Source organism: Daphnia pulex, chromosome 10 (genome assembly GCF_021134715.1).
Source record: "Daphnia pulex isolate KAP4 chromosome 10, ASM2113471v1".
Classification (NCBI taxonomy): domain Eukaryota; kingdom Metazoa; phylum Arthropoda; class Branchiopoda; order Diplostraca; family Daphniidae; genus Daphnia; species Daphnia pulex.
In genome coordinates, this window is record NC_060026.1 from 15,850,294 (window position 1) to 15,876,518 (window position 26,225).

The 26,225-nt window shown below is 39.9% G+C and overlaps 9 protein-coding genes and 1 long non-coding RNA gene across 21 annotated transcripts; 5 read left to right on the top strand and 5 right to left on the bottom strand.

Moving 5' to 3' along the window:
• The first annotated feature begins 184 nt into the window (after positions 1 to 184).
• Positions 185 to 1,728, top strand: LOC124205684. Of its 2 annotated transcripts, none has more exons than XM_046603157.1 (4): positions 185 to 249; positions 351 to 548; positions 649 to 1,067; positions 1,169 to 1,728. In XM_046603157.1, the coding sequence occupies exons 2-4, from the start codon at positions 351 to 353 to the stop codon at positions 1,485 to 1,487; spliced, it is 936 nt and encodes a 311-aa protein (XP_046459113.1). In that variant the 5' UTR covers positions 185 to 249; the 3' UTR covers positions 1,488 to 1,728. The 2 variants fall into 2 exon arrangements, with proteins under 2 accessions (XP_046459113.1, XP_046459114.1); XM_046603158.1 differs by having other exon boundaries at positions 185 to 286; positions 1,169 to 1,724.
• A 400-nt stretch (positions 1,729 to 2,128) lies between these two features.
• Positions 2,129 to 3,535, top strand: LOC124205687. Its single transcript, XM_046603160.1, has 4 exons — positions 2,129 to 2,189; positions 2,255 to 2,530; positions 2,600 to 2,958; positions 3,061 to 3,535. Exons 2-4 carry the CDS (start codon positions 2,264 to 2,266, stop codon positions 3,416 to 3,418), a joined length of 984 nt encoding a protein of 327 aa, XP_046459116.1. The 5' UTR covers positions 2,129 to 2,189; positions 2,255 to 2,263; the 3' UTR covers positions 3,419 to 3,535.
• A 1,075-nt stretch (positions 3,536 to 4,610) lies between these two features.
• LOC124205686 lies at positions 4,611 to 6,159 on the top strand. Its single transcript, XM_046603159.1, has 4 exons — positions 4,611 to 4,748; positions 4,815 to 5,045; positions 5,115 to 5,446; positions 5,611 to 6,159. Exons 1-4 carry the CDS (start codon positions 4,626 to 4,628, stop codon positions 5,915 to 5,917), a joined length of 993 nt encoding a protein of 330 aa, XP_046459115.1. The 5' UTR covers positions 4,611 to 4,625; the 3' UTR covers positions 5,918 to 6,159.
• A 1,760-nt stretch (positions 6,160 to 7,919) lies between these two features.
• LOC124205695 (retinol-binding protein pinta-like) lies at positions 7,920 to 19,777 on the bottom strand. 3 transcript variants are annotated; one of them, XM_046603177.1, is made up of 8 exons: positions 9,549 to 9,660; positions 9,246 to 9,425; positions 9,010 to 9,169; positions 8,859 to 8,946; positions 8,607 to 8,777; positions 8,431 to 8,541; positions 8,254 to 8,359; positions 7,920 to 8,195 (listed from the first exon to the last, which is right to left on the bottom strand). In XM_046603177.1, the coding sequence occupies exons 2-8, from the start codon at positions 9,400 to 9,402 to the stop codon at positions 8,044 to 8,046; spliced, it is 945 nt and encodes a 314-aa protein (XP_046459133.1). In that variant the 5' UTR covers positions 9,403 to 9,425; positions 9,549 to 9,660; the 3' UTR covers positions 7,920 to 8,043. The 3 variants fall into 3 exon arrangements, with proteins under 3 accessions (XP_046459133.1, XP_046459135.1, XP_046459134.1); XM_046603179.1 differs by lacking the exons at positions 9,246 to 9,425; positions 9,549 to 9,660 and adding an exon at positions 19,606 to 19,777; XM_046603178.1 differs by lacking the exon at positions 9,549 to 9,660 and having other exon boundaries at positions 9,246 to 9,442.
• Positions 9,595 to 14,541, bottom strand: LOC124205691 (retinol-binding protein pinta-like). 5 transcript variants are annotated; one of them, XM_046603169.1, is made up of 8 exons: positions 14,459 to 14,541; positions 14,151 to 14,340; positions 12,719 to 12,878; positions 12,561 to 12,648; positions 12,328 to 12,498; positions 12,155 to 12,265; positions 10,111 to 10,216; positions 9,595 to 10,036 (listed from the first exon to the last, which is right to left on the bottom strand). In XM_046603169.1, the coding sequence occupies exons 2-8, from the start codon at positions 14,305 to 14,307 to the stop codon at positions 9,885 to 9,887; spliced, it is 945 nt and encodes a 314-aa protein (XP_046459125.1). In that variant the 5' UTR covers positions 14,308 to 14,340; positions 14,459 to 14,541; the 3' UTR covers positions 9,595 to 9,884. The 5 variants fall into 5 exon arrangements, with proteins under 5 accessions (XP_046459125.1, XP_046459127.1, XP_046459126.1 ...); XM_046603171.1 differs by lacking the exon at positions 10,111 to 10,216 and adding an exon at positions 11,974 to 12,079; XM_046603170.1 differs by having other exon boundaries at positions 14,403 to 14,468.
• LOC124205693 (retinaldehyde-binding protein 1-like) lies at positions 14,574 to 19,949 on the bottom strand. Of its 2 annotated transcripts, none has more exons than XM_046603172.1 (8): positions 19,922 to 19,949; positions 15,964 to 16,159; positions 15,740 to 15,899; positions 15,571 to 15,661; positions 15,320 to 15,490; positions 15,150 to 15,260; positions 14,975 to 15,080; positions 14,574 to 14,900 (listed from the first exon to the last, which is right to left on the bottom strand). In XM_046603172.1, exons 2-8 carry the CDS (start codon positions 16,118 to 16,120, stop codon positions 14,749 to 14,751), a joined length of 948 nt encoding a protein of 315 aa, XP_046459128.1. In that variant the 5' UTR covers positions 16,121 to 16,159; positions 19,922 to 19,949; the 3' UTR covers positions 14,574 to 14,748. The 2 variants fall into 2 exon arrangements, with proteins under 2 accessions (XP_046459128.1, XP_046459129.1); XM_046603173.1 differs by lacking the exon at positions 19,922 to 19,949 and adding an exon at positions 16,285 to 16,709.
• On the top strand, positions 14,758 to 18,872 carry LOC124205702. 2 transcript variants are annotated; one of them, XR_006879438.1, is made up of 4 exons: positions 14,758 to 14,895; positions 15,768 to 15,914; positions 18,602 to 18,681; positions 18,743 to 18,872. It is a non-coding gene; the product is annotated as an uncharacterized LOC124205702 (long non-coding RNA). The 2 variants fall into 2 exon arrangements; XR_006879439.1 differs by lacking the exon at positions 18,602 to 18,681 and having other exon boundaries at positions 18,743 to 18,829.
• On the bottom strand, positions 16,862 to 18,594 carry LOC124205697 (retinol-binding protein pinta-like). 2 transcript variants are annotated; one of them, XM_046603180.1, is made up of 8 exons: positions 18,503 to 18,594; positions 18,164 to 18,342; positions 17,904 to 18,063; positions 17,731 to 17,818; positions 17,496 to 17,666; positions 17,324 to 17,434; positions 17,148 to 17,253; positions 16,862 to 17,076 (listed from the first exon to the last, which is right to left on the bottom strand). In XM_046603180.1, exons 2-8 carry the CDS (start codon positions 18,318 to 18,320, stop codon positions 16,925 to 16,927), a joined length of 945 nt encoding a protein of 314 aa, XP_046459136.1. In that variant the 5' UTR covers positions 18,321 to 18,342; positions 18,503 to 18,594; the 3' UTR covers positions 16,862 to 16,924. The 2 variants fall into 2 exon arrangements, with proteins under 2 accessions (XP_046459136.1, XP_046459137.1); XM_046603181.1 differs by lacking the exon at positions 18,503 to 18,594 and having other exon boundaries at positions 17,904 to 18,086; positions 18,164 to 18,243.
• On the top strand, positions 19,349 to 26,180 carry LOC124205690. Of its 2 annotated transcripts, none has more exons than XM_046603166.1 (8): positions 19,349 to 19,518; positions 22,711 to 22,930; positions 23,003 to 23,224; positions 23,297 to 23,688; positions 23,751 to 24,852; positions 24,915 to 25,109; positions 25,170 to 25,528; positions 25,597 to 26,180. In XM_046603166.1, exons 3-5 carry the CDS (start codon positions 23,003 to 23,005, stop codon positions 24,109 to 24,111), a joined length of 975 nt encoding a protein of 324 aa, XP_046459122.1. In that variant the 5' UTR covers positions 19,349 to 19,518; positions 22,711 to 22,930; the 3' UTR covers positions 24,112 to 24,852; positions 24,915 to 25,109; positions 25,170 to 25,528; positions 25,597 to 26,180. The 2 variants fall into 2 exon arrangements, with proteins under 2 accessions (XP_046459122.1, XP_046459121.1); XM_046603165.1 differs by lacking the exon at positions 19,349 to 19,518 and adding an exon at positions 20,827 to 20,965.
• On the bottom strand, positions 20,052 to 21,877 carry LOC124205688 (alpha-tocopherol transfer protein-like). The gene is made up of 8 exons (XM_046603162.1): positions 21,708 to 21,877; positions 21,421 to 21,614; positions 21,189 to 21,348; positions 21,023 to 21,110; positions 20,787 to 20,957; positions 20,615 to 20,725; positions 20,447 to 20,552; positions 20,052 to 20,374 (listed from the first exon to the last, which is right to left on the bottom strand). Exons 2-8 carry the CDS (start codon positions 21,575 to 21,577, stop codon positions 20,223 to 20,225), a joined length of 945 nt encoding a protein of 314 aa, XP_046459118.1. The 5' UTR covers positions 21,578 to 21,614; positions 21,708 to 21,877; the 3' UTR covers positions 20,052 to 20,222.
• Positions 26,181 to 26,225: the final 45 nt, after the last annotated feature.

A 26,225-nucleotide genomic window follows, 5' to 3' on the forward strand; every position in this document is an offset into this window, starting at 1 on the left:
ATTGGATTCGTTCACGTCATTGATTTTTTTTACGTTATTATTCATCTGAAATAAGGTTTTCTACTGGCCACGCTGTCAAACTATAGTAAATCAATTCTAAAGAAACATTGTACCCAAAGCCGAAATTGGATAACATTAGGCACGTGGGCATTGGGTATATATAGTCTCGCTTTTGCTGAGGGTTGGTATATCTGTCGATCAGTAACATCCGAATAACGCAACTGTCGGACAATTCTGTGCGAGCTGAAGGTAAATTTTCGTTCAGCTTGTACTCACTTAAATTAAGGTATTTGAGAATCCTCGATATATTTTACATTGGGACTTAAAAAATGTGTTTCTTGTTGATGCAGATGAAATTCGTGATATTTTTGTTCGGGTCGATTTTCATCGTCGCCAGTCACCAGTATTTCCAAAACCAGCCAAGAGAAATGACTTATTGGATGGGGCCGTACTCACCTCAGCACCCCAGCATCATTAACAAATACCGTCAACCATTGGTTATTTACTACTCCAAGCCACGATTCACTCCGGAAATCTACTCGTCGCAAGTAGGATAATGGTTCATTATTATTGCCATTCATTTGATTATAGAACATCGGCCTATACATTTATGCCATCATAAACATTTATTGATATTCTTTCGTTCAGAATGAAAATATTTATCGTGATTTGATTGCATCGCCCAACGATGAACAAATCACGGACACACAGCAGCAGATCTTTCCAGACACCGAGTCAAGGGTCAAAAGTTCAAGTTGGACGAATCTGTCATCTTCGAAAGGAGATTCGAACGAGCAGGCGAATAACGCCCGTTTTTTGTACAATTTATTCGCCACTAGCGGGACGTATACCAATCCTTTTTTCAAAACGGCCACGTTCACCGTGACGTCATCCGTGTCCCTCACTTCCATTGTCAATTGTGTTCCGTCACTTCAATTGGCGAATAATGCGGCTGGAGTAGCTTGCCGTCGCAAGAGGAGTGAAGGCGATATACCTGCTGATGCCAGCATGCCTACCTTTTTAAAAAACAACAACCAATCCTGGATTTTTCCTTCAACACCCGAAAAGTATAAATTTAAAACACACATATTTATAATAAATCCCCGCGTGATACCTAATCAAATGTGACTGCTATATAATTCACTTGTATGCTGTCTTTTAATTCTAGATTGATTCCAACCTTGATTGAACCGAGCTACGAACAACTTTCTTCATCAAAAGACGACGAAGAGTTAACCTTCAGTGACATGTCGACAATGATGGGGCAGCATCCAAGGGAGAAACGATTTCTGTTCGCCAATAGGGATCAGTTTGTCGTCAAATCGACTATTACCACATTTTCGTTTTTTACCGCGGTTTCTACAGTCACGCGTAATCTTCTAAATCCTCCACCAGCTGCTCAGTGTCAAGCTGTAGCTATGGCTAATGTGCCACAGTGCGTTGCCTGTTTGCCGGCTGGCTACGTTGTTTGCCCTGCCACTGGATAAGCGACGCACGAAAATCTATTTGGCCTAATACCTGTTGCGACCATCTACCACCGGCACCATTTTTTAAATAACGATTCTTATATTGAGCGAGAGTCTACTATACTGTCACAGGACAGTCTAGGCTTTCGATTCTATTTCAAATGTTGGCAGTATTCGTGTATGCTATCCTACTTTCAGTAGTAAATGCTTTGGGTTATTGGATTCAATTTTAAATACAATATGTTATTCAAGCAAGAATGATGAGATCTGTACTGGTTAATTTGTTTCTATACCATTAAAACGGTGGGCGATCATGATGGCAATTATAAGTTCATCAAACGGTAAAACGAAAAGTAAATAAAGTTTTCATTATGTACAACATCATTTAGTTATTGCACCGACTTTCATGTTCCTTATATTGCCAGTCTAAGTGTCTCCAAGTTTTTATACATAACTCCCGTTATGTTGGTCGTTAACATTAACCAACGACGCACTCCGAATCGATAACACATATAGCAATAATAGTCATAATTACATACAACTAATGTAACGTTACATTAGTGACAATAGTAAATACTCAGTTATAGATCTAATTATGTGAGGTCGTAATATAAAATTGACAAAAAAATGTGTATATAAGACCCATCATTCCGTGTTTCTCCTCATCCAGCAGTTTGCAGTGGCGCAACAAACATTCTCCGCGCAAAACTCGACATTGCCAAGGTATGACTTTAATCTAGTAATTTCCTATTGAATTCGCTGCAACAACCGTATTTAATGTTGACCAGACATAAGAGATGAAGTCCGTTTTCATCTTCCTGGTGGCGACTATCGCCGTCGCCATTTCCCACCAGCAATTCCACCGGATGTCACCACCGAGGCCGACGAGGGGCCTCGTCTGGTTGACGCCCTACTCGCCCTACAACAAGCCCGTCCTTGCCAATTACCAGCCCATCTTCGACAATCAGCACCAAGACGAAATCCACGAAATCCCTTCGAAAATAACTCCGCATTCCTTCCGCCGGAAGAATCGACCATCCGTCTCAGTCACTTATTTGCCTCTAGTAATTGGATAAGTTTTTAATTTTCGATTTTCTTTAATTATAAATTTCATTGGTGAAATATTCGTTCAGAATGAGGACCTGACATTCACTGCAGAGGAGGACGACATACAAAACAACAGCGAAGAGGACGATGGCGAGTACCTGGATGAATACTCCGACATCCAGTCGAGGATCAAGTGGTTCAAAGGCTTCAACAAGAACAACGGCGGCCGATTCATCTACAGCAGCACCATCAACAACCCTTTCTACAAAACGGCCACTTTTACCGTCACGTCGACCGTCACCACCCTCGGCTCTGTCATCCTCTGCGTCCCGGCTAATAATTTAGCGGCCGTTCCGGCGCCAGCTTGCGCCGGCCGCAAGAAACGTGAAATCGAAGATTCGGCAGACATCAATCAATTCCCCATCGCTCCATCGGAAACGCTCAAGTATAAATCGTATTATACTTGCATCATATTTTTTAAATTTTTTTCAAATGAATATCAATTTTAATCGCCAATTCTATGATTTCACTTCAACTTAATTTTCAGAGTAATCCCGACGATCCTGCCAGTGTCGGCGGACGCGCTCCAGCCGACGCGTGAATCCCGCGTGATGTCATTAGCCAGCCACACCATCAAAAGGAATAATAAGCCAAATGATTTGCTCAAATTAGTTTCGTCCTTGGAAGAAGTGATTCAAACTTCTGAGCCGGCCATTCCGTCCAAGGAGAGTCAACAGCAGCCATTAGCACCGAGAGAGGAGCGATTGTTTGGCGGTGGTTACGCGGCGTCCACCACTTTGACGTCCTATTCGTTTATAGGAGCAACTGTGACGAGCACAGTTCTACTGGACCCGACAGGAATGAATGTGGCTGTCTGTTTGCCATCCGGCTACGTTGTCTGTTAATCATTTATTCCTTTATCACATATTAATGTGCTGTGTCACTTTTTTAAACATAATTCCGGTGGTTATAAACATTTTGCAATAATATCAACAGTATTAAACGGCATTATCCATTCGTAATCAAAAGCGCATTAGAGCGTTTCTTATTGTTTCCGTTTGAGTCTTAACCGGTCTTATAACGACAGCAGTCACAGTTATTTCGTGTCGACTAACATCGTGTCATCACCCAAACGGCCACCGACACATTCGTTAGTGCGTCGTATCCATCTGAGTTCATCCGCCTCCTTTACTATGTACATCCATTCTATACTGGTATTATTATTTTAATGGATCCTGGGTGCTGCTGGGATCGTCTATTTGATTTACGACTTTTCTTTGTTTGCCGGGTTAAACACAACATTTAGATGCGCAACGATGAGTACACACAAACTTTTCTTGCTGTTGCGTACATCATCTGCTGATATTCGAATTTATTTTGTTGTAAAAAGGTCATTTGTTTCCCTGCCAGAGGATGTTGTTTCACCACCCGGAACGACGATGGACGATCCAGGATGCTGTAAATTACACGATCCAAGTATATCTACGCGCTGTTTCTGTGTGTACACATTGAAACACAATCGGACATGTTTACGATTTCGCCCGTCCGACAACATGTTCAAATGCTGGGCAAGGCCGTGTGGCCGGCCCATTCAAATAGATATACAGACCGACTCTTTGTTTTCTTTGGTCATCCTCTATACTTATCAGTCTTAACAATTACTGTCGTATCACTCACCCAGTCGAATGGAAGGAATACAACCTCGCCTCCTGCCCAGAGGCGTTTATTCCGTTTTCAGATTTTTTTTCCGAACTTGTGTACCTGAAGTATATTTCTGATATATACCAAATTCTACCGGGTGTCGACGCTGATTTTTTTTTGGCGCACGTACTCTGGGGCGTTAATGAAATACGCCGGTAAATTGACTTTTAAATTGACTCCGCTCGGTGGTATTTTACCTAGATACGGATATTAACCTCCAGGCCAAAATTAACCTTCCTGGCATTCGTACCCACCTATACGCCTCCCTCTGCGTTTTGTTTTTTTTTTTCAGGGGGGTCCCAAATTGATTTCAATTAGCATTTTTATTTTTTTTTAAAGGAAACGCGCGCTGCACGAACTTGCGTGTAGTACAACCGACTCCTGCAGCTTCACCACTAAATCAAATTCGGAATGTTTTTCACAGGAGAGTCTCCGGTGTATATAAGAACGGCCAATCGACTCGATTTCCAGCATCCAGCATCCGTCTGTCCAGCGAGAAACAAGTCTCTTTTCTTACATCCACCATTCAACAAGGTATATCAAAAAATTTTCAAACAATATTTAATTCTAATTTAATTAAATTTGATGTTCTTTATATAGATGAAATTGGCATTGATTTTTCTGGTGTCGGCTCTCGTCGTCGTGTCCCAGCAGCAATTCCTGCGGGCCAGGCCCAGAGGATTGGTCTGGTGGTCGCCGATGGATAATTACCATCAGCTGTCACATCCGTACGACGATTTCCAACCGGAAGAAATTCCGGCCAGCAAACCTTCGTACGCATTCCGTCGCCAGCAGTTTAGACCGTCCAGACCCGTCGTCTATGTGCCACAGGCAAGTCTATACTTTCAAATCTATTTTGCATCTAGACTTAATATAATATTATTCAATGATTAATATCAGAATGAGGAAGTCAACGGCCAGGCCGATTTCGTTCCTGCGGATGAAAATGAACATGTCGAGTATCCAGACACCCAGTCGAGGATCAGCGCTATCAAGGCCTTCAAGAATGGCGGCCGATTCTTCTACAGCAGCACAGTCAACAATCCCTTCTTCAAAACAGCCACCTTCACTCTGACGTCGACCGTGACCACTCTGGCCTCCATCGTCCTTTGCGTCCCGTCCAATAATTTAGTGGCCGTCCCGTCGCCAACCTGCGCCGGCCGCAAGAAACGCGAAATCGAAGATTCGGAAGACAATCAGTTCCCCATCATCGCTCCATCGGAAACGCTCAAGTAAATCAAAATTATTACTCAGCTAATTTCTCTTTTTCACTTTAACTTAAATTTTTAAAATGATTACTGTAATTCAGAATAATATTTTATTAATTTAATTGTTTTAAATTTTATATTCATTGTATCGATTCATTCCAATTTGTTTTGTTTTTTATTTTGTCCAGATTGGTGCCGACGGCTCTTCCATCGTTGGATGGGGTCCGAGAAGCCCGTCAAGCGCCATCAGTCCAGCAGAGTCTGGACAATTTGATTTCCTCCAAAGATGTTGCTGGTGCTGGCCCAGTCGCATCACTGGCCGAGAAAGACCAAGCCAACAGAGACAAGCGCTTCTTTGGCGGTGGTATTGTGGCGTCCACCACGGTGACATCCTATTCGTTTATCGGGGCGACTGTCACCAGTACGGTGATCCTGGACCCGACGGGAGCAAACGTGGCTCCGTGCTTACCGGCCGGCTACGTCGTCTGCGCATAAATTTTAAGAAAAAAAAGGCCTATTATGATTATGAATGATCTGGTTAGATTTCTATCGATCACATGACAGTTCGGGTTCGAAAGCTGCGAGTAATTGATGTGCCAACTGGCAAAGAATTTGTTTTGCTGATTCGTTTAAACTTAATTTTGATTCTTGTGTTGTTATGTTATTCAATAATTCGGTGATTGTAATATGTGGGGAACTTTAATCGTGTCGGCTCAAATAGAATTTTAGAAGCATCATTTATCGAAGTTTGTGTCTGATTTTTACACATTTTTATGCAAAGTGAAAAGATGGGAAACGCAGGTAAATGCTGGCGAATTCCGGTTGAGGTTTGACAAGCCATTCCGCTCCCTCCTGTCTATCGCCATCCCTTATATACACCTGCCTGTTCAATCGATGCTCTTGACAAAGCGACTTTGAATAGTCCTATTGGTGCTGTGTCTCAACAACTGATTGCAGCAGCCAAAAAGAGGTGTGACTAGCAGAAATGAATGTAATGAGAAAACCAAATATTTCTGTCTGCGGGAGATGGAAGGGCGTTGTGTAACAAATTTACATTTAGCTACTTCAGTCTTATTATATCCTCCGAACGACCTCAATTAACACATCGGGAGAGATGAGACATTTTTTCTCTGTTGGTAAAATTCAATGAAATTGTCGACTCATCCAGTCGCGCTACCAATTTCCACACTCTTGACACGTTATAGTGATAATAACCATTGAAACACCAGCTGTTGGTTAACTTCTTTTCGTTAACTCATTCTGCAAGCTATAGGCGATTTGAATTATAAAAGTGTTTGAATTTTTCCATCGGAATAGCTCTTGTCTTACGGACTCACTTACGGAGAGGTGACACAATGACGAGGCTCTTGTTCTTTATCTCTATTATGTCGATTTTCTTTCCAAGTGCGACCTTCATTCCACCAGACGACCGACAGGTCAATAACTCACAGAGACCACACCCAGCGTGAAGGTTTCCATTATCTCCAGAATACTGAAAATTTTAAAAAAGTAGAAAGCGGCCAAGAAATTCTTTTTATACAGGAATAATATTCGAAATGCGCTCGGAATTATTTGTTCGCTCACCGTGAGAATATTTTTGCGCCAATAATCCGATGATGCACATTTTCCTTCGGCTAGTTTTATAGCCTCGAAGTGACTGTCAATAAAATTATGCATCGACTATTGGTTTGTTAATGAACAACCGGCCAGGAATCCCCCAGCAGCTCGAAATATTAGTCTCGGTCCGATATCTGCGTTGATATGGGCGCTCTGTTGAATTTCTTTGACCGTGGCGAATCGCTGGCCAAACAAAATTTATTATTACGGACACTGCTCTTGCGAAATTCCTCAATCCGACCACCTGTGATCAGACAACTCGGCGGAAATATAAAATCCAGTCAATAAACCAACAACAACAAATCCTCCTCATCTTTACGACTCTCGGCTGGCGGAACGCGTTTCAGTTGGGGGCCTTTTTATTCATTCTAATAATAGTTCAACTGTACCTTTCCATTAGGGACGGGATAGCAACCGATAAAACTGAGATGGCCATAATTTTTGGAAATATTCTTTAATGCACCGCAAGTCAAATGATTCTCGACTGGCAAAAGAATTTTCAAAGAATGAAAGGGCGTACGTGTAACCTACACCACGAATTTTCTTAGTGCATAGTTAAATGCAGTGGGAGCGCGCAGTGACGATGGAAAAAATATGACGCAACCTATAGGCTTGCCCTTTCTGCCAATGACCCTAGTGCATGACTTGGCAAACCTTAAACAAACGCGTCAACTTGACATTGGGAATAAGAAAAAAGAACCCATCCCCGGATATTTGACGTCGCATCGCCGCAGCTATATTACACATTGGGTAGTACCAGGTAGTACCAGGTAAATTGTTGATTGTGTTGCGTAACTTTGAACGATGACTGAGCCAATACATTCTCTATATATGTATACGCTCAAGTTAATCTCAACTTATTTTATGAATAAAAATAAAATGACCCAAAATAAAAGTTGCATTCTGCGGTACAGAGACAAAAGTACAAATTAATTAAATGGAATGAAAGGAAACCCCAATAAATGCGTTGCATAGCCTATCATCTATGATGTCAAGGTGTTTCCTTAATCGACGTTGAGTTTCCGGAAGGATCCCTCGATTCCGAACAATTCGTCGGATGTTTTGGGTCGGCCGGGACGTTTGGCTTCGTCTGATTTCATTTTGGACGTCGCAATCAAATAGTCTCGACGATCTTCACATTTCTTCTTCCAAAGAGCTGAGCAACAAAATTTAGGTTAACCAAAGTCTAATGTTCATAGTAATTAATAACTCACCGGTTAGCTCATCAACGGACAAATTTTCACCACCGTAATCTTTGGGCAAAATGTCTTTGTTGATTTCCTTGTAGAGCGACTCCATGTCTTCACCGTGTACGCGCAACTGATTGGCCATCAGAACAGTATAACAGTGAGATGACGTAACAATTGATTTCTTTTAAATAATGTTTATACCCTCTGTTTCATTTTTTCCTTCATGACGGTATTGACAAGATTGTTGATCAAGTTGAAGATGGATGGTGTGTGGATGTAGTTCATACTTTTGGGGCGGAGCGGATTAGCATCCTTTATATCAGATCAAACACAAATCATATTTTTCGGTTGCAATAATGAATAATGACTGAATATACCTCCCAGCAAGGCATCAGCTTTTTGACCACGGAAAGCGGCATCGCTGTGAAGTGATTCATTCCAAAATTGGTCAAGTCCATGAGCAACGTGATGCCAGTGATGAACATTTGCTCGTCCTCGTCAGCCATGATCTCCCACACCATAAAACTAACGCGTTGGACAACTTCGATCTACAGAAGTCAACGATGATACATTTCGTGATAGGAAACTATAATAACACTCTGCTATATGGGGCTCTAATAATGACAAACCTTAATCTTGGCGGGGTCGTGCGAGGCGGGTCGGAGCAGCACCACCCTACGCCCTTGGTGGTCATAGCCCGGCAAAGGGAGGGATCCTCTATTCGAGACACAATAATTGTATATTGTATGGATTATTCAATCAATTATTACGCAATCTTACCCTGAACTAAGAGCGGCTTGATTTTCGGGTGAAAGCGGATCCCATCCGTCGAAGAATTCCGGAAGAGCCGTGCGGAAAGTCAAAGTCAGGTCCAACTTCTTCTTCGCTTTCTCCATGCTGTACTTGCATCCGCGTAAATATCTCAACAGGAATTTGGCGTCTAAAATAATTGAACAAATTTCATTTTTTAGTGAACCAAAGGCCAGCCGACAAAATTAAAGATAACGATATAATACCTAATGGCATCGACTGTAAATGAGGTTGTTTCTTAGCCCATTCGCGGAGTGCCAAAACGCTTTCAGTTCGTCGATGCTCATCTTCTCCGAGTTCTTTTTCAACTTTTTCTAGAATTTCAGGGGAAAGGGTCGTTACGTAATCCAATTTTTCAGGCATTTCCGTACAGATTTTTGTGCACTCTGCAATTTAAATTTACGGGCTGATTATATGCAGTAAATTACGACGCAATAAAACAGTAATATTTTTAAAAATTATTTTGTGAAGTAATTAATTTAGACAAATTCAGAAAATATCTCTCTTACCTCTTACTACACAGACTCACGAAAAAGTAAAGGACTTAAACGAAGGTGGTTGAAAAGTGTCGTGTAATCATTTTATCGTGTTACACACAGCCTTGGCTAAATCGGTTCAGACTGATAACACAAAGTTTGGGCTCTATTTGCTGTAAAGCTGTCGAGATTATACAGAGATAAGCTTCAACTTTGCCAATCATGCTGATCCTTTTTTTTTTAGTTTCGACCAAACAAATTTACCGAAAAATAAAAAAAATAAGCAGGGAATAAAGCAAAACTCAAAATAAACCTATTCAATATAATGGCCCAATTTACTAATTTTTGTACAAAAATGTTTTGTGCCTCTCAGTCAACGTTGAGCTTGCGGAAGGATCCCTCGATTCCGAATAGTTCGTCGGTTGTTTTGGGTCGACCAGGGCGTTTGGCTTCGTCCGACTTCATTTGCGATTGTCCAATCAGGAAATCACGTCGATCCTCACATTTCTTCTTCCAGTAATCTGTTGTGGTTAGTTCGTTTTCAGTTTAAGTTTCATGTTTTTTAATGATTTACAAAGAATTAAATTTAACTCACTGGTAAGCTCGGCAAGAGACATGTTATCTCCGCCGTACTCTTTGGGCAGAACGTCCTTGGATATTTCCTTGTAGAGCGACTCCCTGTCCTCCCCATGCACGCGCAACTATTTTAAAAAGTTCTTTAAACAAAATTTGATAGCTTTCTAAATAATAATTGAAATTACCCTCTGTTTCATCTTGTTATCCTTCATGACGGTATTGATCAGATTGTTGATCAGATTAAAGATGGATGGCGTGTGGATGTAATTCATACTTTTGGGCCGGAGCGGCGAGGCTTCCTGATTTAAAAGAAAAAGTAATAAATGTAGTTTTTGATTGCAATTAAATTTTAAAACCAAAATTATGTTTACCTCCCAGCAAGGCATCAGCTTTTTAATCATAGACAGCGGCATTGCGGTGAAGTGATTCATTCCGTAGTCGGAAAAGTCGAACAGCAAAAGCATTCCGGTGACAAACATTTGCTCGTCCTCGTCACTCATGATGTCCCAGACCATGAAACTTGCCCTCTGGATGTTCTCAATCTGTTTCCATTTAAGTCAAAACTGATTAATATTTTGTGCAATCTGAAATATTCATTGCTTTTTAAATCCAACCTTCATTTTAGCCGGATCGAATACTCCGGGTCGAATCAGGACCACCTTACGTCCTAGATGGTCATGTCCCGGTAAAGGAAGAGTCCCTCTATTTTATTAGCAATTGAATTATTTGTGTCCTAAAGATAACGAAATTATGTGTCGAAAACTATTACCCATGACTAAGAGCGGCTTGATTTTCAGCTGATAGCGGATCCCATCCGCTGAAGAATTCCGGTAGAGCACTGCGCAACGTCAAGGTCAGGTCCAGCTTCGTCTTGGTTTTCTCCATACTGTACTTGCATCCGCGTAAATATCTCAACAGGAATTTGGCATCTAACAATATGGAGAGTAGAATTTTAACAACTTATAACCTTGGCCCTAATCCCAGTAATCTAATAGGTTGTATAATAACCGTTAATACAGTACCTAGGGGCATAGCACGCAAATGGGGTTGTTTCTTGACCCACTCACGAAGAGCCAAAACACTTTCGGCTCGACGGTGCTCATCTTCTCCCAGTTCTTTCTCGGCCTTTTCAATCATCTCTGGGGATAGGGTCGTTACGTAATCCAATTTTTCCGGCATTTTTCGACAAATACTTTCGTTTTCCGTGGATTGAGAGTCTCTAAAAATAATGTCACACGTTTGTTCAGAATTTACAGTCATACAAACAATTCAACAAGTAACATTAAAATAGGAAACAAAATTGGCTCTTACCTAAAATTCACCACCGAAGTCTGAAAGGACTGAAGGCCGAATGAGCCGCTCCACACCGATGCATTGTCCCGTTGTTTCGGTCTTAACTCACTCTTAACTATCGTCTCAGGCCGATAAGCAGGTGAAACGAGTGCAGTTAACAGTACTAGATAAGGCTTAATTATATAAGAACGGTAAACATAACCGTTGTCCGTTTAGATCAGTGAGCGACGGCTGTTACCACACAAAGTTTTATTGGACGATTTTGGCAGCATGGCCACATCATTCAACCCCTCGTATTAACCCCAAGACAGACCATTTAAAATTTCATTAATTGCCAAATATGTTAAATGCTTTTATATCTTTTTTAATCGACGTTGAGTTTTCGGAATGATCCTTCGATCCCGAATAATTCGTCCGAGGTTTTGGGGCGGCCGGGACGTTTGGATTCATCCGACCTCATTTTGGATTGCGCAATAAGGAAATCGCGATTATCCTCGCATTTCTTCTTCCAATAAGCTGTCGTGAAATGCATGATTAGCGTTTTCGAATAATACAAATGTTTCGATTTAATTAAATTATTAAAACTCACCGGTTAGCTCTGCAATGGACGAATTTTCACCACCGTAATCTTTGGGCAGGACGTCCTTGGAGATTTCCTTGTAAAGCGATTCCATGTCCTCTCCGTGTACGCGCATCTGTAACGCATGACGTCACAACAGAAACATCAGGTGACGTAACATGTAGGGACAATTGAAAAAGGATTATTTTACCCTCTGTTTCATTTTGTCCTTCATGATGGTGTTCATAAAATTAGTCAGCAAATTAAAGATGGATGGCGTGTGGATGTAGTTCATACTTTTAGGACGGATCGGATTGGCATCCTAATGTTAAAATGGTGATTAATGAAAACGTAAGAATGATGCAAATTCTATCGAGAATATACCTCCCAACAAGGCATTAGCTTTTTGGCCGTCGACAGTGGCATCGCGGTGAAGTGATTCATTCCGAAATTGGACAGATCGAAAAGGAGAAGCATTCCGGTGATAAACATTTGCTCTTCCTCGGATCCCATAATCTCAAAAACCATAAAACTGGCCCGTTGGACGATCTCGATCTGTTTCGATAAATTCGTGTCATATTACCGGCTGTTTAATCAAATGTTTCATGTAATTTTACCTTCGTTTTAGCCGGATCGTATGCAGCAGGGCGGATAAGCACAACCCTACGCCCTTGGTGATCATATCCAGGTAGAGGGAGAGTACCTCTGTTTGATAAAAAAGAAAAAAAAAGTAATTAATTAATTTTTTTGAAAATGATATATTGCTGGATTATACCCAAGGCTAAGGGCTTCCTGATTTTCGGGTGACATTGGATCCCATCCACTAAAAAATTCCGGCAAAGCGGAACGCAACGTCAATGTCAGGTCCATTTTCTTCTTCGCCTTCTCCAAACTGTATTTGCATCCTCGCAAAAATTTCAACAGAAATATGGCGTCTATAACAAGAATTGCACATGCAGTTAATTGCCAAGTGAACAGGTAAAAGTGTCCTGTTAGCCAATTTACTTGACTAAGAATTAAGAATAACATGAAATACAATAAAACAGAAAAAAAGGAATAAGAGAAGTAAAAATTTAAAAATACCCAAAAGCAGTAGTGTACACTGTACAGTAAAGTAAAGAATAAAACAGAGTGAACAAAACCAACCTGCACCCTCTTCATCGACGAATAATACTGACAAAGGGTCTCACGCAGTCCCGCCCGGTTTGACCGAAGCTTTGTTGCAATTCCAAAAATGATGAAATTTTTTTTTTTCGAAGATTAATAATACAGCAAAATGTATTAAAAATTTTTAAATTTACGGATTCAATTATGAATATTTTTAAAATTCAATGCATCGTGGTTTTCACTTCCCATCCTACTATTTTCTCGAACTTTACTCACCCCCCCTCCCCCAGTTTTCAGCCCCACTCCCCCACCGACCCACGTTTTCAAAGAACACGATAAGTAGAATTTATTTATAATTGAATCAGAATTATGAAAGTATAGTCATTAAGTTAAAGAATTTAATTTTTAAACATTTGTGGTGTTCATCTTCGAAAAAAAAAATCATTATAGAAATTGCAACACAGCCCAGGTCTGATCAAGTATCATTCGTCATCAGTATTATTCGTCTACCAGCAGGTTGTGTATTTTTCCATTTTTCCATTTTCGCGGTTTTTTTTACTCACTTGGTGATGAACATCGTTCGAAAACTTTTCGCCCATGGGGCCGTTCACATATGACGTCACGGGCCGAGGGGGGGGAGGGGGGTGCACCTTGTATGACGAATTGTGACGAGGGGGGGTAGGGGGGGTATTCACAGTGGGACGTCACAAGGCACTACACAAGCGCCACCAAGTGGGATATGTTGGCAACTTCCTAAATTTTTTTTAGTTTTTTGGATCGTTAGAGCAAAGCACCTCGTTTGCTTGACCAATTAAGAAAATAATGAACAACATTGTGTTCTGTATTAAAAACTACGGAAAATACAGAAAATAAAGAATTTTTAGGGGCTCAAACAATTTTTAAAAAGGGAGGGGGGTATCTGACTTTGTGACGTCATATTAGAGGGGGGGTATACCTACTGTGATGAATTGTGACAAAGGGGGGAGGGGGGGTGTAAAATCGTCAAAAAGTCCGTGACGTCATATGTGAACGGCCCCCATTTTGAGTAAGTTCTCCGTTTCATAAATTTACGAGATTTAATTTAAGTAAGTCAAGTGTACCTAAAGGCATCGCCTGTAAATGAGGTTGCTTCTTGGCCCATTCGCGAAGAGCTAAAACACTTTGAGTTCGGAGATGTTCATCTTCCCCCAGTTCCTTTTCGGCTCGTTCGAGAATTTCAGGTGATAGGGTCGTCACGTAATCCAATTTTTCAGGCATTTCAGGTTTTGTTTAGATCTCCCAACACTATATCTGTGAGTTATTTATGAAGAATTAAGTTCGTAAAGTATGGAATAGGACCAATATTTTATTACTTTGAAGTCGGTGTCTTAGAGTAACAATTTAACAGAATAAAATCTCAATGTCTTACCATGTTATCACAATCCAAGTAAAGCACTAAAAGCTGGTTGGCAAGTGCTATGTGTGTCAGTTGTGGCCTTAACTGATGGATCCTTTTAAACTGATAAGAAAGTAGATTGTGCTTGTCCAGATAATATCGAGTGTATTTTGGTAAAACTAGGAGATACATTGAGCATCAACTTTGCCCATGGCAAACACCAAAACATAAATTAATCAAATATTTGACGAGAGGAAAGTTCACAGAGAAAGAAACCCCTAATTTACTACAATTATTTTATTTATTTCAATTTCAGTTGGTCTCTAATCCACGTTGAGTTTCCGGAAGGATCCTTCAATCCCAAATAGTTCGTCGGACGTTTTGGGTCGACCAGGACGTTTGGATTCATCCGACCTCATTTTGGACGTCGCAATCAGAAAATCTCGACGATCCTCACACTTTTTCTTCCAGTAAGCTGCATTTTACAATAATTCAATCAGTGAGTATTGTAATTCAAAGTCAAACTCTGTCAATTTGTCATGGACTCACCACTGAGTTCTGCAACGGACGAATTTTCACCGCCATACTCTTTGGGCAGCATTTTTTGGGGTATTTCCTTGTAGAGGGATTCCAAGTCTTCTCCATGCATATGCAACTGTGGTGAAAGCGAATTATTGGTTAAACATTTATCTAGAGAATTTCACAACAAATATTATAGACCTACTCTTTTCTTAATTTTCTCTTTCATGAGACCGTTTACGAGATTGTTCAATATATTGAAAACTGCTGGTGTGTGAATGTAATTCATGCTTTTAGGGCTCATAGGTGCTGCATCCTGGCGTAGAAATTTAGGTAAATTAAACGAACAAACAGAAAACTAAGCTATTGAATTACCTGGAAGCAAACCATCAACTTTTTGACCGAAGAGACTGGAGTACCAGTGACGTGATTCATAGTATAGCCTGAAAAATCGACCAGTGCGACCATTCCAGTGATGAAAAGCTGCTCGTCTTCGTCTCCCAACACTTCCGAGACCATGAAACCTGCGCGTTGGACCTGTTCGAACTGTATTGTACCAATTGCAGGATCGTTATTGTGCTGTTCACGTGTGAATTGAAAGCAATTTTGTTTTAAATATCTCACACCTTGAACTTGACAAGATCGACCACGGCGGGTCGGATGAGTATCACCTTACGACCTAAATGGTCATATCCAGGAAGTGGAAGAGATCCACCTCTGTCCGATTAAAAAATAATGTTATTGTTTGTACAGTGAATATTTGAAATACTTGACAGAGAAAACAACGAGAATTACCCAATACTAAGAATCGCTTGATTTTCAGGTGAGAGCGGATCCCATCCATCGAAGAATTCCGGAAGAGCCGTACGCATCGTTAGTGTCAGGTCCAGCTTCTTCTTCGCTTTCTCCATGCTGAATTTGCAGCCGCGTAAATATCTCAACAGGAATTTGGCGTCTTAAAATGTGTGAGGTAAGTGAACCATTTCTTTGTTAAACTCAAAATGTTTGCGACTCTGTACCTAGTGACATTGCCTGTAAATGAGGTTGCTTCTTGGCCCATTCGCGTAGGGCCAAAACACTTTCGGTTCGTCGATGCTCATCTTCTCCGAGTTCCTTTTCAGCTTTTTCAATAATTTCGGGTGTCAGGGTTGTTTCGTAATCCAGTTTTGGAGACATTCTGTTGGTGATGTTGACGGGGCCAGCAACGTATTTACACTAGTTATTGCAATTGAATTCATGAAATGAAACGACAACTTCTTTTATACATTAAAAAAAAGCCATTAATTAGACCGGACATGGGGAAATTTAAAAAATTAGAGTCTGGAGATTGTTTTTCTTACCACAGAATCCCAAAAGACAGGACACAGACACTGAATCAAACTCGACCGATCGGATGAGACTTCAATCGATAAGAAATAAGATTATCGTGCTTATCGCGATTATCGGCCTGTCTAACAAAGCGATAAACTACCAGACAAGCTCATTCGTCAATATTTATTTGAAATGATCTCCGTCGGCGTAAAGGGTTTAAAACAAAACAGACTATTCATCTAGAGTTAACATTTTTGGCAAAACGACTACAAAAATCAAAGGCAAAAAATGAATTAATCATATTAAAATTAAACGACAAACTTTTAATGTACATTTTTGAAAGTCATTAACTACAGCGGAGATCTAGGGAATTAAACAAAATAGAATGGAGATTGTTTTTCTTACCACATAATCCCAACTCAAGAAAGGACTGACACTGATATAAACTAGTTCTGACCGAGAAGTATCGATTATTTTGCTCATCGCGATTATTGGACTTTGTAACAGGACGATATCCTATGACAAACTCATCCGTTAATATTTATTTGAAATTATTATCGTCGGCGTAGAGAATTTTAAAATTTTTTTATTCATATCAAGTCTAAATATTTGAAGAAGAAAAATCGATTTATTTCAAGTCGAAGTCAAAGAGGGGTGGAAGTGTCATTTTCAATCGACGTTAAGTTTCCGGAAAGATCCTTCAATTCCAAAAAGTTCGTCGGACGTTTTGGGTTTACCGGGACGTTTAGATTCATCCGACCTCATTTTGGAATTAGCAATGAGAAAATCTCGACGATCTTCACATTTCTTTTTCCAATAAGCTGCGTTGCAATCATTCAATTTTAATAGAATTAAGTTAAAATAGAGTTAATCCCGTTCGTCATTAACTCACCAGTGAGCTCAGCAATAGACATGTTATCACCTCCATAGTCTTTGGGCAGAATTTCTTTGGGTATTTCCTTGTAGAGCGATTCCATGTCATCTCCATGCATATGCACCTATTACACCAAACGATTATTTAAAGAGATATTTAGGAAAAATCACGACGAATTTAGAATAGGATTATACTCTCTGTTTCATTTTGTCTTTCATGAAGCTTTGCACAAGATTGTTGAACATGTTGAAGACGGACGGAGAATGGATGTAGTTCATAGTTTTAGGGCGGATGGGTGCAGCATCCTGAAGGATGTTTTATTACGATTTACAAGTTAAAAAAACATTCAATTGCAATGAATGGTACCTGAAAGCAAGGCCCCAATTTTTTCATCATGGCAAGCGGAGTCGCAGTGATGTGACTCAAGGTGAAGCCTTCCAAATCGATCAGTACGGCCATACCAGTAATAAACAGCTGTTCATCCTCGTCACACATCACCTCCGAGATCATGAAATTTGCTTTGTGGACTTGCTCGAACTGTTTGGGTTCAAAATCGGGTGTAAAGAATAGATATTTTTTGTATTGCATTTGCTGAAAGGACCTTAAATTTGTATGGATCAGTGCAGCCGGGGCGGGCCAATATCACTTTACGACCGAGAAAATCATGTCCAGGTAGAGGAAGAGTTCCCCTTAGTGGAAAACAAAAAATGATTAGTTTGCAGGAAAATGTAAAATTAATAGTCTAAATTAAAAAGAAGAATTTTTGAAAAATACCCCAAGTTAAGAGCGGCTTGATTTTCAGGTGATAGCGGGTCCCATTCGTCAAAGAATTCCGGAAGAGCCGTGCGCAAGGTCATTGTCAAGTCCAACTTCTTTTTCGCTTTCTCCATGCTGTACTTGCATCCGCGTAAATATCTCAGCAGAAAATTTGCGTCTAGATGTAAATGAATTTAGAGCCTTCCATCAGCTAAAAATTCAAGTCACTTTTTCTGTTGTGTGCTCGAGATTAAAAGATAAGAAATAACTTTACATACCCAAGGGCATTGCATGTAAATGAGGTTGCTTCTTGGCCCATTCGCGAAGAGCCAAAATACTTTCAGTTCGTCGATGCTCATCTTCTCCCAGTTCTTTTTCTGCCTTTTCAATAATTTCCGGGGACAGGGTCGAAACGTAATCCAACTTATCTATCATTCTGTAGTTTTGAGTTCTGATTCTAAACGGCCCACAACTTGTCTATTAATTTTGGTTTTTTCCTCTCTCAATAGATCAACTATAAAACGGTTACATTTTTATGCGTATGCGTTCGTGCTTGTATTAGACTATTATGCGTTAGAAAAATTGACAAACTAGAATTCAGACATATTTTTGCTTACCCTATAATAAGAAATAACAACCCAGGTTAAGCACTAGACGCCAGCTGAAACCTGTTATCGTGTTGCTAGTTATGTTCTCAACTCCATCGATCATTTCAGAGCGATAAGAGAGTAGGCGGCGCTTATCAAAATAACCAGGCCATTTTTCGAATGATAATAACAAGCCTCGCTTCCACTAGGTATTTACACTAAACAAAACTAACGACATTTTTAAAAATTATTATTATTATTCTTTGATAGATTGATAGATTAATTCTATCGACATTAAGTTTTCGGAAAGATCCTTCAATTCCAAATAGTTCGTCGGACGTTTTGGGTCGACCGGGACGTTTGGATTCATCCGACCTCACTTTGGATGTAGCAATCAGAAACTCTCGTCTATCCTCGCATTTCTTCTTCCAGTAAGCTGCATTTTACAATAATTCAATCAGTGAGTATTTTAATTCAAAAGTCAATCCCATTTGTCATCAACTCACCAGTGAGCTCTGCAATTGAAGAGTTTTCACCGCCATAGTCTTTGGGCAGCATTTCTTTTGGTATTTCCTTGTAGAGAGACTCCATGTCGTCTCCATGCGTGTCTCCAACTGTTAAGGTAAAATCAGAGATTTATTTTGACTAAAAAACGAAATGATGCAGTCTAATACTGTGTCATCGTAATAATACCTTAAACTTATTTGGATCAAAAATCCCGGGTCGAGAAAATATCACCTTACGACCTAAATGGTCATACCCAGGAAGGGGAAGAGATCCTCTGTTTGAAAAACAAAATTTCAAGTTTGCATAAAAACGTGAAATGTAGTCTGATAATAAAAGGGCAACGACAACAAACAACGAGAATTACCCAAAGCTAAGAATTGCTTGATTTTTAGGTGATAAGGGATCCCAACCGTCGAAGAATTCCGGAAGAGCCGTGCGCAACGTCAATGTCAAGTCCAGCTTCTTTTTCACTTTCTCCACGCTTTACTTGCATCCGCGTAAATATCTCAACAGGAATTTGGCGTCTAACAATATGTGGGGTAAGTGAACCATTTCTTTGTTTAACTCAAAACATTTTTCCCACTTGGAATTATGTATGACTTGAGAAGAGTGCTTTTTCTACATACCTAAGGGCATTGCCTGTAAATGGGGTTGTTTCTTGGCCCATTCGCGTAGGGTCAAAACACTTTCGGTTCGTCGATGCTCATCTTCGCCGAGTTCTTTCTCAGCTTTTTCAATAATTTCGGGTGTCAGGGTTGTTTCGTAGTCGAATTTTTCAGGCATGCTGTTGGTTGATGTTGACGACCGGAAGACGTTTTTTCGTTTTGATTAGTTATTGCAATTGAATTCATGAAATTAAACGACAAACTTTTAAATAATTTTTTTAAAATGTATTAACTAGAGGGAAATTAACAAAATAGAGTCTGGAGACGTTTTTCTTGCCACAGAATCCCAACTCAAGAAAGGACTGACACTGATCTAAACTCGGCCGAACGGAAGGGAGTTGTGACCGATTTAAAAAGTATCGATTTTTGGGCTTATCGCGATTTTTGGACTTTGTAACAGGACGATATCCTATGACAAACTCATCCGTTAATATTTATTTGAAATTATTATCGTCGGCGTAAAGAATTCAAAAACAAAAACATGTTATTCATTTCAGTTTGAAAAATATTTAGATTATTGAAAAATTATTAGATTTATTTCAAGTCTAAGTCAAAGGGGGGTGGTGAAAGTGTCATTTTCAATCGACGTTAAGTTTCCGGAAGGATCCTTCAATCCCAAAAAGTTCGTCGGACGTTTTTGGTTTACCGGGACGTTTGGATTCATCCGACCTCATTTTGGATGAAGCAATCAGAAATTCTCGACGATCCTCGCATTTCTTTTTCCAAACAGCTGCGTTGCAAGCATTCAAATATTTAGAGAATCAGTGATTGTTTAAGCAGAGTCAGTTTGTTATGGACCCACCAGTGAGCTCTGCAATTGACGAGTTTTCACCTCCATAGTCTTTGGGGAGAATTTCTTTGGGTATTTCTTTGTAGAGCGATTCCATGTCGTCTCCGTGCATGTGCAACTTTTACGCCAATTAAATTATTAACAGAAAGAATTCGGAAGAGTTATTTTCGTAAGGCTTACTCTTTTTCTCATTTTCTCTTTCATGAGGCCCGAAAAGAGATTGTTAATCACGGTGAAGATGGACGCATTATGAATGTAGTTCATACTCTTTGGACGGATGGGTGCTGCATCCTGACAAACAATTAATTTCAACAAATTATTGGTAACAGAGTAAACTGCAATGAAATGGTACCTCAAAACAAGGCATTAATTTTTTCATCATGGCAATTGGAGTCGAAGTGACGTGGCTCATGGTGAAGCCTTCCAAGTCGACGAGAACGACCATTCCAGTGATGAACAGCTGCTCATCCTCATCACACAACAGCTCTGAAATCATGAGACCAACTCGTTGGATATCCTCAAACTGTTAAGGTAAAATTAGCTAGGTTTATTTTGACAAAAAAAAATATGCAGTCCTAAGAAAGATACCTTAAACTTATTTGGATCAGCAACCCCGGGTCGACCAAATAACACTTTACGACCTAAATGGTCATACCCCGGAAGAGGAAAAGTTCCTCTGTTTAAAAAAAAACAAAATCGTGAGTTTGCATGAAAACGTAAAATGTAATTGGAATGTAACAAGAAAAGAAATTACCCTAAGCTAAGAATCGCTTGGTTTTGAGGTGACATTGGATCCCATCCGTCGAAAAATTCCGGAAGAGCCGTGCGCAATGTCAATGTCAAGTCCAACTTCTTTTTCACGGTCTCCACGCTGTATTTGCAGCCGCGCAAAAATCTCAGCAGGAATTTGGCATCTACAAAAATTTGTGACTTGATTTTGAGCTCGTGATCGTAGTCAAAGATTATTAAGAACCTGTAAAACGTACCTAAAGGCATTGCCTGTAAATGAGGTTGCTTTTTAGCCCATTCGCGTAGGGCCAAAACACTTTCAGTTCGCCGATGCTCATCTTCTCCAAGTTCTTTTTCGGCTCGCTCGATGATTTCAGGTGTTAGGGTCGTAACGTAGTCCAATTTTTCAGGCATTCTCAGTGCTGATTTATTTTTCTCCGTCTAAAATATCCTGTAATAATTAATGTGATGCGGTCATTTTACACTAGCGCACATCTAGCGCTAGTAAAATTAGAAAATTAAATCTGGACAATGTTTCTCTTACCATAAACTCACACCGACTAATTTATTTTTGAACACTAAAAGTTTTATCGTGCACACGAGTTACGGGTCTCAATTTCATTTTTTCCAACCGATAAGAAGGTAGACTGTACTTATTGTCGAGATAAGTTTAAGTTTGACACTTTGTGCAATATGACGATAAGCGTCGACTTTGCTCCCGCAGCTGATCTGTCTCGCCACCCGTACGGCTCTTGCACATGCACAGTCATTGGTTTTTATTTTTGGTGCTCGCTTTGATTATTCCGTCAAGAAAATAAACAAACACGACAATAACATTTTCTTATCGGAGATATTGATTCAGATTTAGAAGCTATCCACTTCTACGTGACAGACTTGGCGAATGGATCGGTCATTTTCTTTTTTTTAAAAATATTTTAAAGCTGTAGCATCACCGAAATGTTGTTCAAGAGTTAGGCCGTGTCGGCATGCTGCGCACGTGAGTCGATTTCTATGATATAATAATAGCCTCTATAGTCACCAAGGGACGCGGGTCAAAGACCTTGATAAAATTATGCAACGTCATTAAAGGTCGAATTACACACAATAGGATTTTGTTTAAATTTCAATGGCTGCCGACTGTCAAAAGGAAGGCCCGGTAACAGTGTCACCACTAATAATTCGAATCATCGTCCCATGCAGCGATATCGTAGTGTAAAATCTCTATGTTTTAACAAAATGCGTCTTCCTTATTTCTTTGGAGTAAATATTTTGTTGAAAGCCCGTCTTTTTTTCGCTGAATGCCTCCCTCATTTACATAGAGTACAATTCTACATTTTATGTAATAATAAAGGGGAGGCCAGTATACTAATAAGCTATTTCGAAATCTGAAAATGGGCATTGATTGTCCCGTGCAGAGAAAAATTCAAATGAACACCATGACTTACTAAAAATGTTACCTTTGTTGAATATAACTTTATAGATACGAATCTGGCACCAAAATGCATATAATACAAGTAGGCGTTACTTTTTCACTGATTCTATTATAGGGTCTATCGCCAACTACGCAGCCAGCCTTATTTCAATGGAAAGCATTAGGCCCACCAAGAATAAGTCAAAGAAGAATTTTCACAGAATAGAACTTGATTTCAGTAACAAAGGAATGAAAATCATGTGAGCATATATAAGAAGAATTTTTCCTTGTGCCAAACCACTGGAGCCTCAGCGACCGGACAACAATCATCTACCACAATTAGTACCTTAAACAACGTAAGCAATAAAGTGTAAATATTTAGCAGAGATTTTTAATAATTACATTCTTAATTTGAAATTTCCACACAGATGAAATTGGCGTTGATCTTCTTGTCGGCCCTTGTGGTCATCTCCCACCAACAATTTTATCAGCAACGCCCGGCCAGAGGAATGCTGTGGTGGTTGCCTTATTCGCCTCAGCGCCTTCTCAACAGTTACCAGCAACCGCTGTACAACGACCATCTCCAACAAGATGAGCTTCCATTCCAGCGTCAGTTGACGTCACCAACTGGATCCGTCAACTATTTGCAGGCAAGTCAAAATTCTACTTTTAAATATTGATTTTTCGGCTACAGTTGGGAAATTTCGGGAAATTTAATTCAGAATGGAGAATTATTGAATGGCGAAACTGACGAGGGTCAAGATTACGTCGAAGACGATGGACAAAATGAATATGCGGACATCCAATCCAGGAATGGAGGATTCCCAAGAGTCAGCAGTAGTTTTGGCGGCTTCAGTTCCTACCGGCGGCCCTCATTTTATAACATCCGTCCAGATGGAAAATTCTTCTTCAATGTTGGCAACAGCAATGCAAATCGCTTGATAAAAACGGCAACATTCCAGCTGACGTCAACTTTGACTCTTACCACTATCACTCGCTGCGTTCCTTCAATCCAATTCGCCGTCAGTCCACCACCTTCTTGTCGCCGCAAGAGAAATGTGATGGACGATTCTGAAGACGATCAGTTTGTCATCGCTCCATCGGAAATTCTCGAGTAAAATTTAAATTCTTTGATGCAATTTCCTATGATGCTGAAACATAAATGATTTTATATAGGTTGACACCAACAGCTCTACCTGGTCGCCAGGCTCGAGAAACACGCCAAATTATAGACCAGACTAATTCTGAAAGCTTAATCTCTTCTCAGAATGAAGTTCCCTCGGTTTCCCAAATGTCTAAAGCGGATCAATTCATGGCCAATTTGAGAGATAAGCGATTCTTCTTGAACAGGAACAGCTTTTTTACGTCGACAACACTCACCAGTTATTCCTTTATTTCGACAATCATCACCCAAACTGTTACGCTTGGTCCAGGAACCGCTGCCGTCCCTGCTGTTGTAGGGCCCCCCGCCGTTCCAGCCGTACCAGCCGTGCCAGGCGTTCTTAAATGTTTACCAGCAGGCTATTTTGTTTGTTGATTGAGATGGACCAACAGATTCTCAAACTCAATTTATTTAAGTTTACTCATCTTTATAGCATATGCAATATGCATACATTTACTATATTATCGAAATAATGTTGGTTCGCATGCGGAAGGATCATATTTTAAAAAATACATTATAACTAAAGCAAACGTAATTGGATTTTTAGTGTTCGTACAGGTGGCAAAAGGTGGATTGATACGGAGGCGGCTATGTAATAACATTACCACTGGTTTTAATGTCGTTTATAGGAAATCTTGATTGGAAATAACCTCGGAAATAACCGTCAAGTCATGTCGTTTGAAAACGTCCTCAAGCTAAGAACAAATTAAGAAGTATGTTTTTACGACAACCAAATAATGGTAGCACTTGAAGAAACATCTCTATCTAATGAAAGATTTAAAAATGACTAGGAATGGTGCGAGGTCAATTGTATTTTTTTATTATTATCTATAGCTGCGTTAAGCATTCGTCATAATAGCTAGAAATGTAGCGAACAGTATGTTGTTAATCTATATGTCAACCCCTCCCCCAGAGACCTTCATTAATATTAGCACTGCTTAAAATCCAAAAATTGATCATTGAAATGACGCAGTAGAAACTTTTCACACAAAAAGTAGCTGCATCAAAGCGACAGGTGTCCGGAAAAAATAGGTATATAAACAACTCTTACACCTCGGCATCCATCGACTTATCTACAGTGTAACGACCAAGAAGCCAACACGCACTCCTGTTACTGTAAGCAAAATTTAACGCGAATTTCTGATTAATTCATTTATTAATTTTTAAAACTGTCACAGATGAAGTTCGTTTTAATATTCCTGTCGGCCTATGTTGTGGCCATCTCTCAGCAACAATTCCAACAACGGCCAAGAAGTCTACTATGGTGGTCGCCGTATTACGAACCACTTCCGGTCGATCGTGAAGAAAACATACCGTTTTCTCGTCAGTTGGTGAGGCGCCCTTCAAGACCTCCTCCACTTTACTTTTCTCAAGTATAAGACTAGACTAAGAAAAGGTCTATGACTATTTCGACCTAATTATTTGTATTATAGAATGTGGATTACAATTCTGACCTGACTGAGTTGATTAACGAGCCCAATGATGTTTTTAACGATGGCTTTCCGGGCGCCCAGTCCAGGATAAAATCGTCAAATCGTTTCCTGCAGGATTCGTTTTACAATAAACAGGCGCATCCGCGATTTCTCTACAATTTTGCCAGCGCTAGCTTCTACAACCCATTTTTTAAAACGGCGACTTTTACTCTTACTTCCACTATTACCCTAGCATCCATTCAATCTTGCGTTCCATCACTCCAAGTGGCAGCTGCGCCAGTTGCTTGTCGCCGCAAGAGAAACAAAATTCAAGATTTTGTCGCCGAGTCGTTTTCCATTGTTCCCTCGGAAACTCTTAAGTATATCGGCTGTTGTCATTGATACCTGAAAACATTTTGGCATTTATTATTTATTTATTTTTTCCTAGATTGATTCCAACAGAACTTGCGTCAACACCGCTTCAAGAATTAGAACAAATTTCGTCGTCTAAAGACGATGATACTCACATGGAAATGTCGACAACTGGTCAACACTTAAGAGAGAAGAGATTTTTCTTTATAAACAAAAATCAATTTGTATTTTCATCTACTCTGACATCATATTTATTTTCTTCTACAACTGTTTTAAAGACCGTTAATTTAATTGCCCCTGCACCAGCTGCTCAATGTGTAGCTGTAGCTGAAACTGGTAAACAACAGTGTGTTGCCTGTTTGCCGGCAGGCTTCATCGTGTGCCCTGCAGCTGCGGGTTAAAGTATAGAAAAAGCCCAAATTAAAGTTTACTGACAGATTACTTATGTGTGCCTTTTCCAAACCCAGCTGTTTAACCAACTAGAAGATCCAACTAAAGTTTGTTTTGCAGTTGAATTATGAAATTCACATACGTAGAATAGGGTGTCACCGGTATTATGCTATTATTTGTTATGACAAAAACCTTTTCTGTTTTTAAGGGTTTATTTACTCCCACGTTTACTATACGCTAATTATTCAATACATATAAGGAATTCAATGATTTGAGTGCTTTGCCATGTTTATTTCCGCAATGGGGTGCAACTAG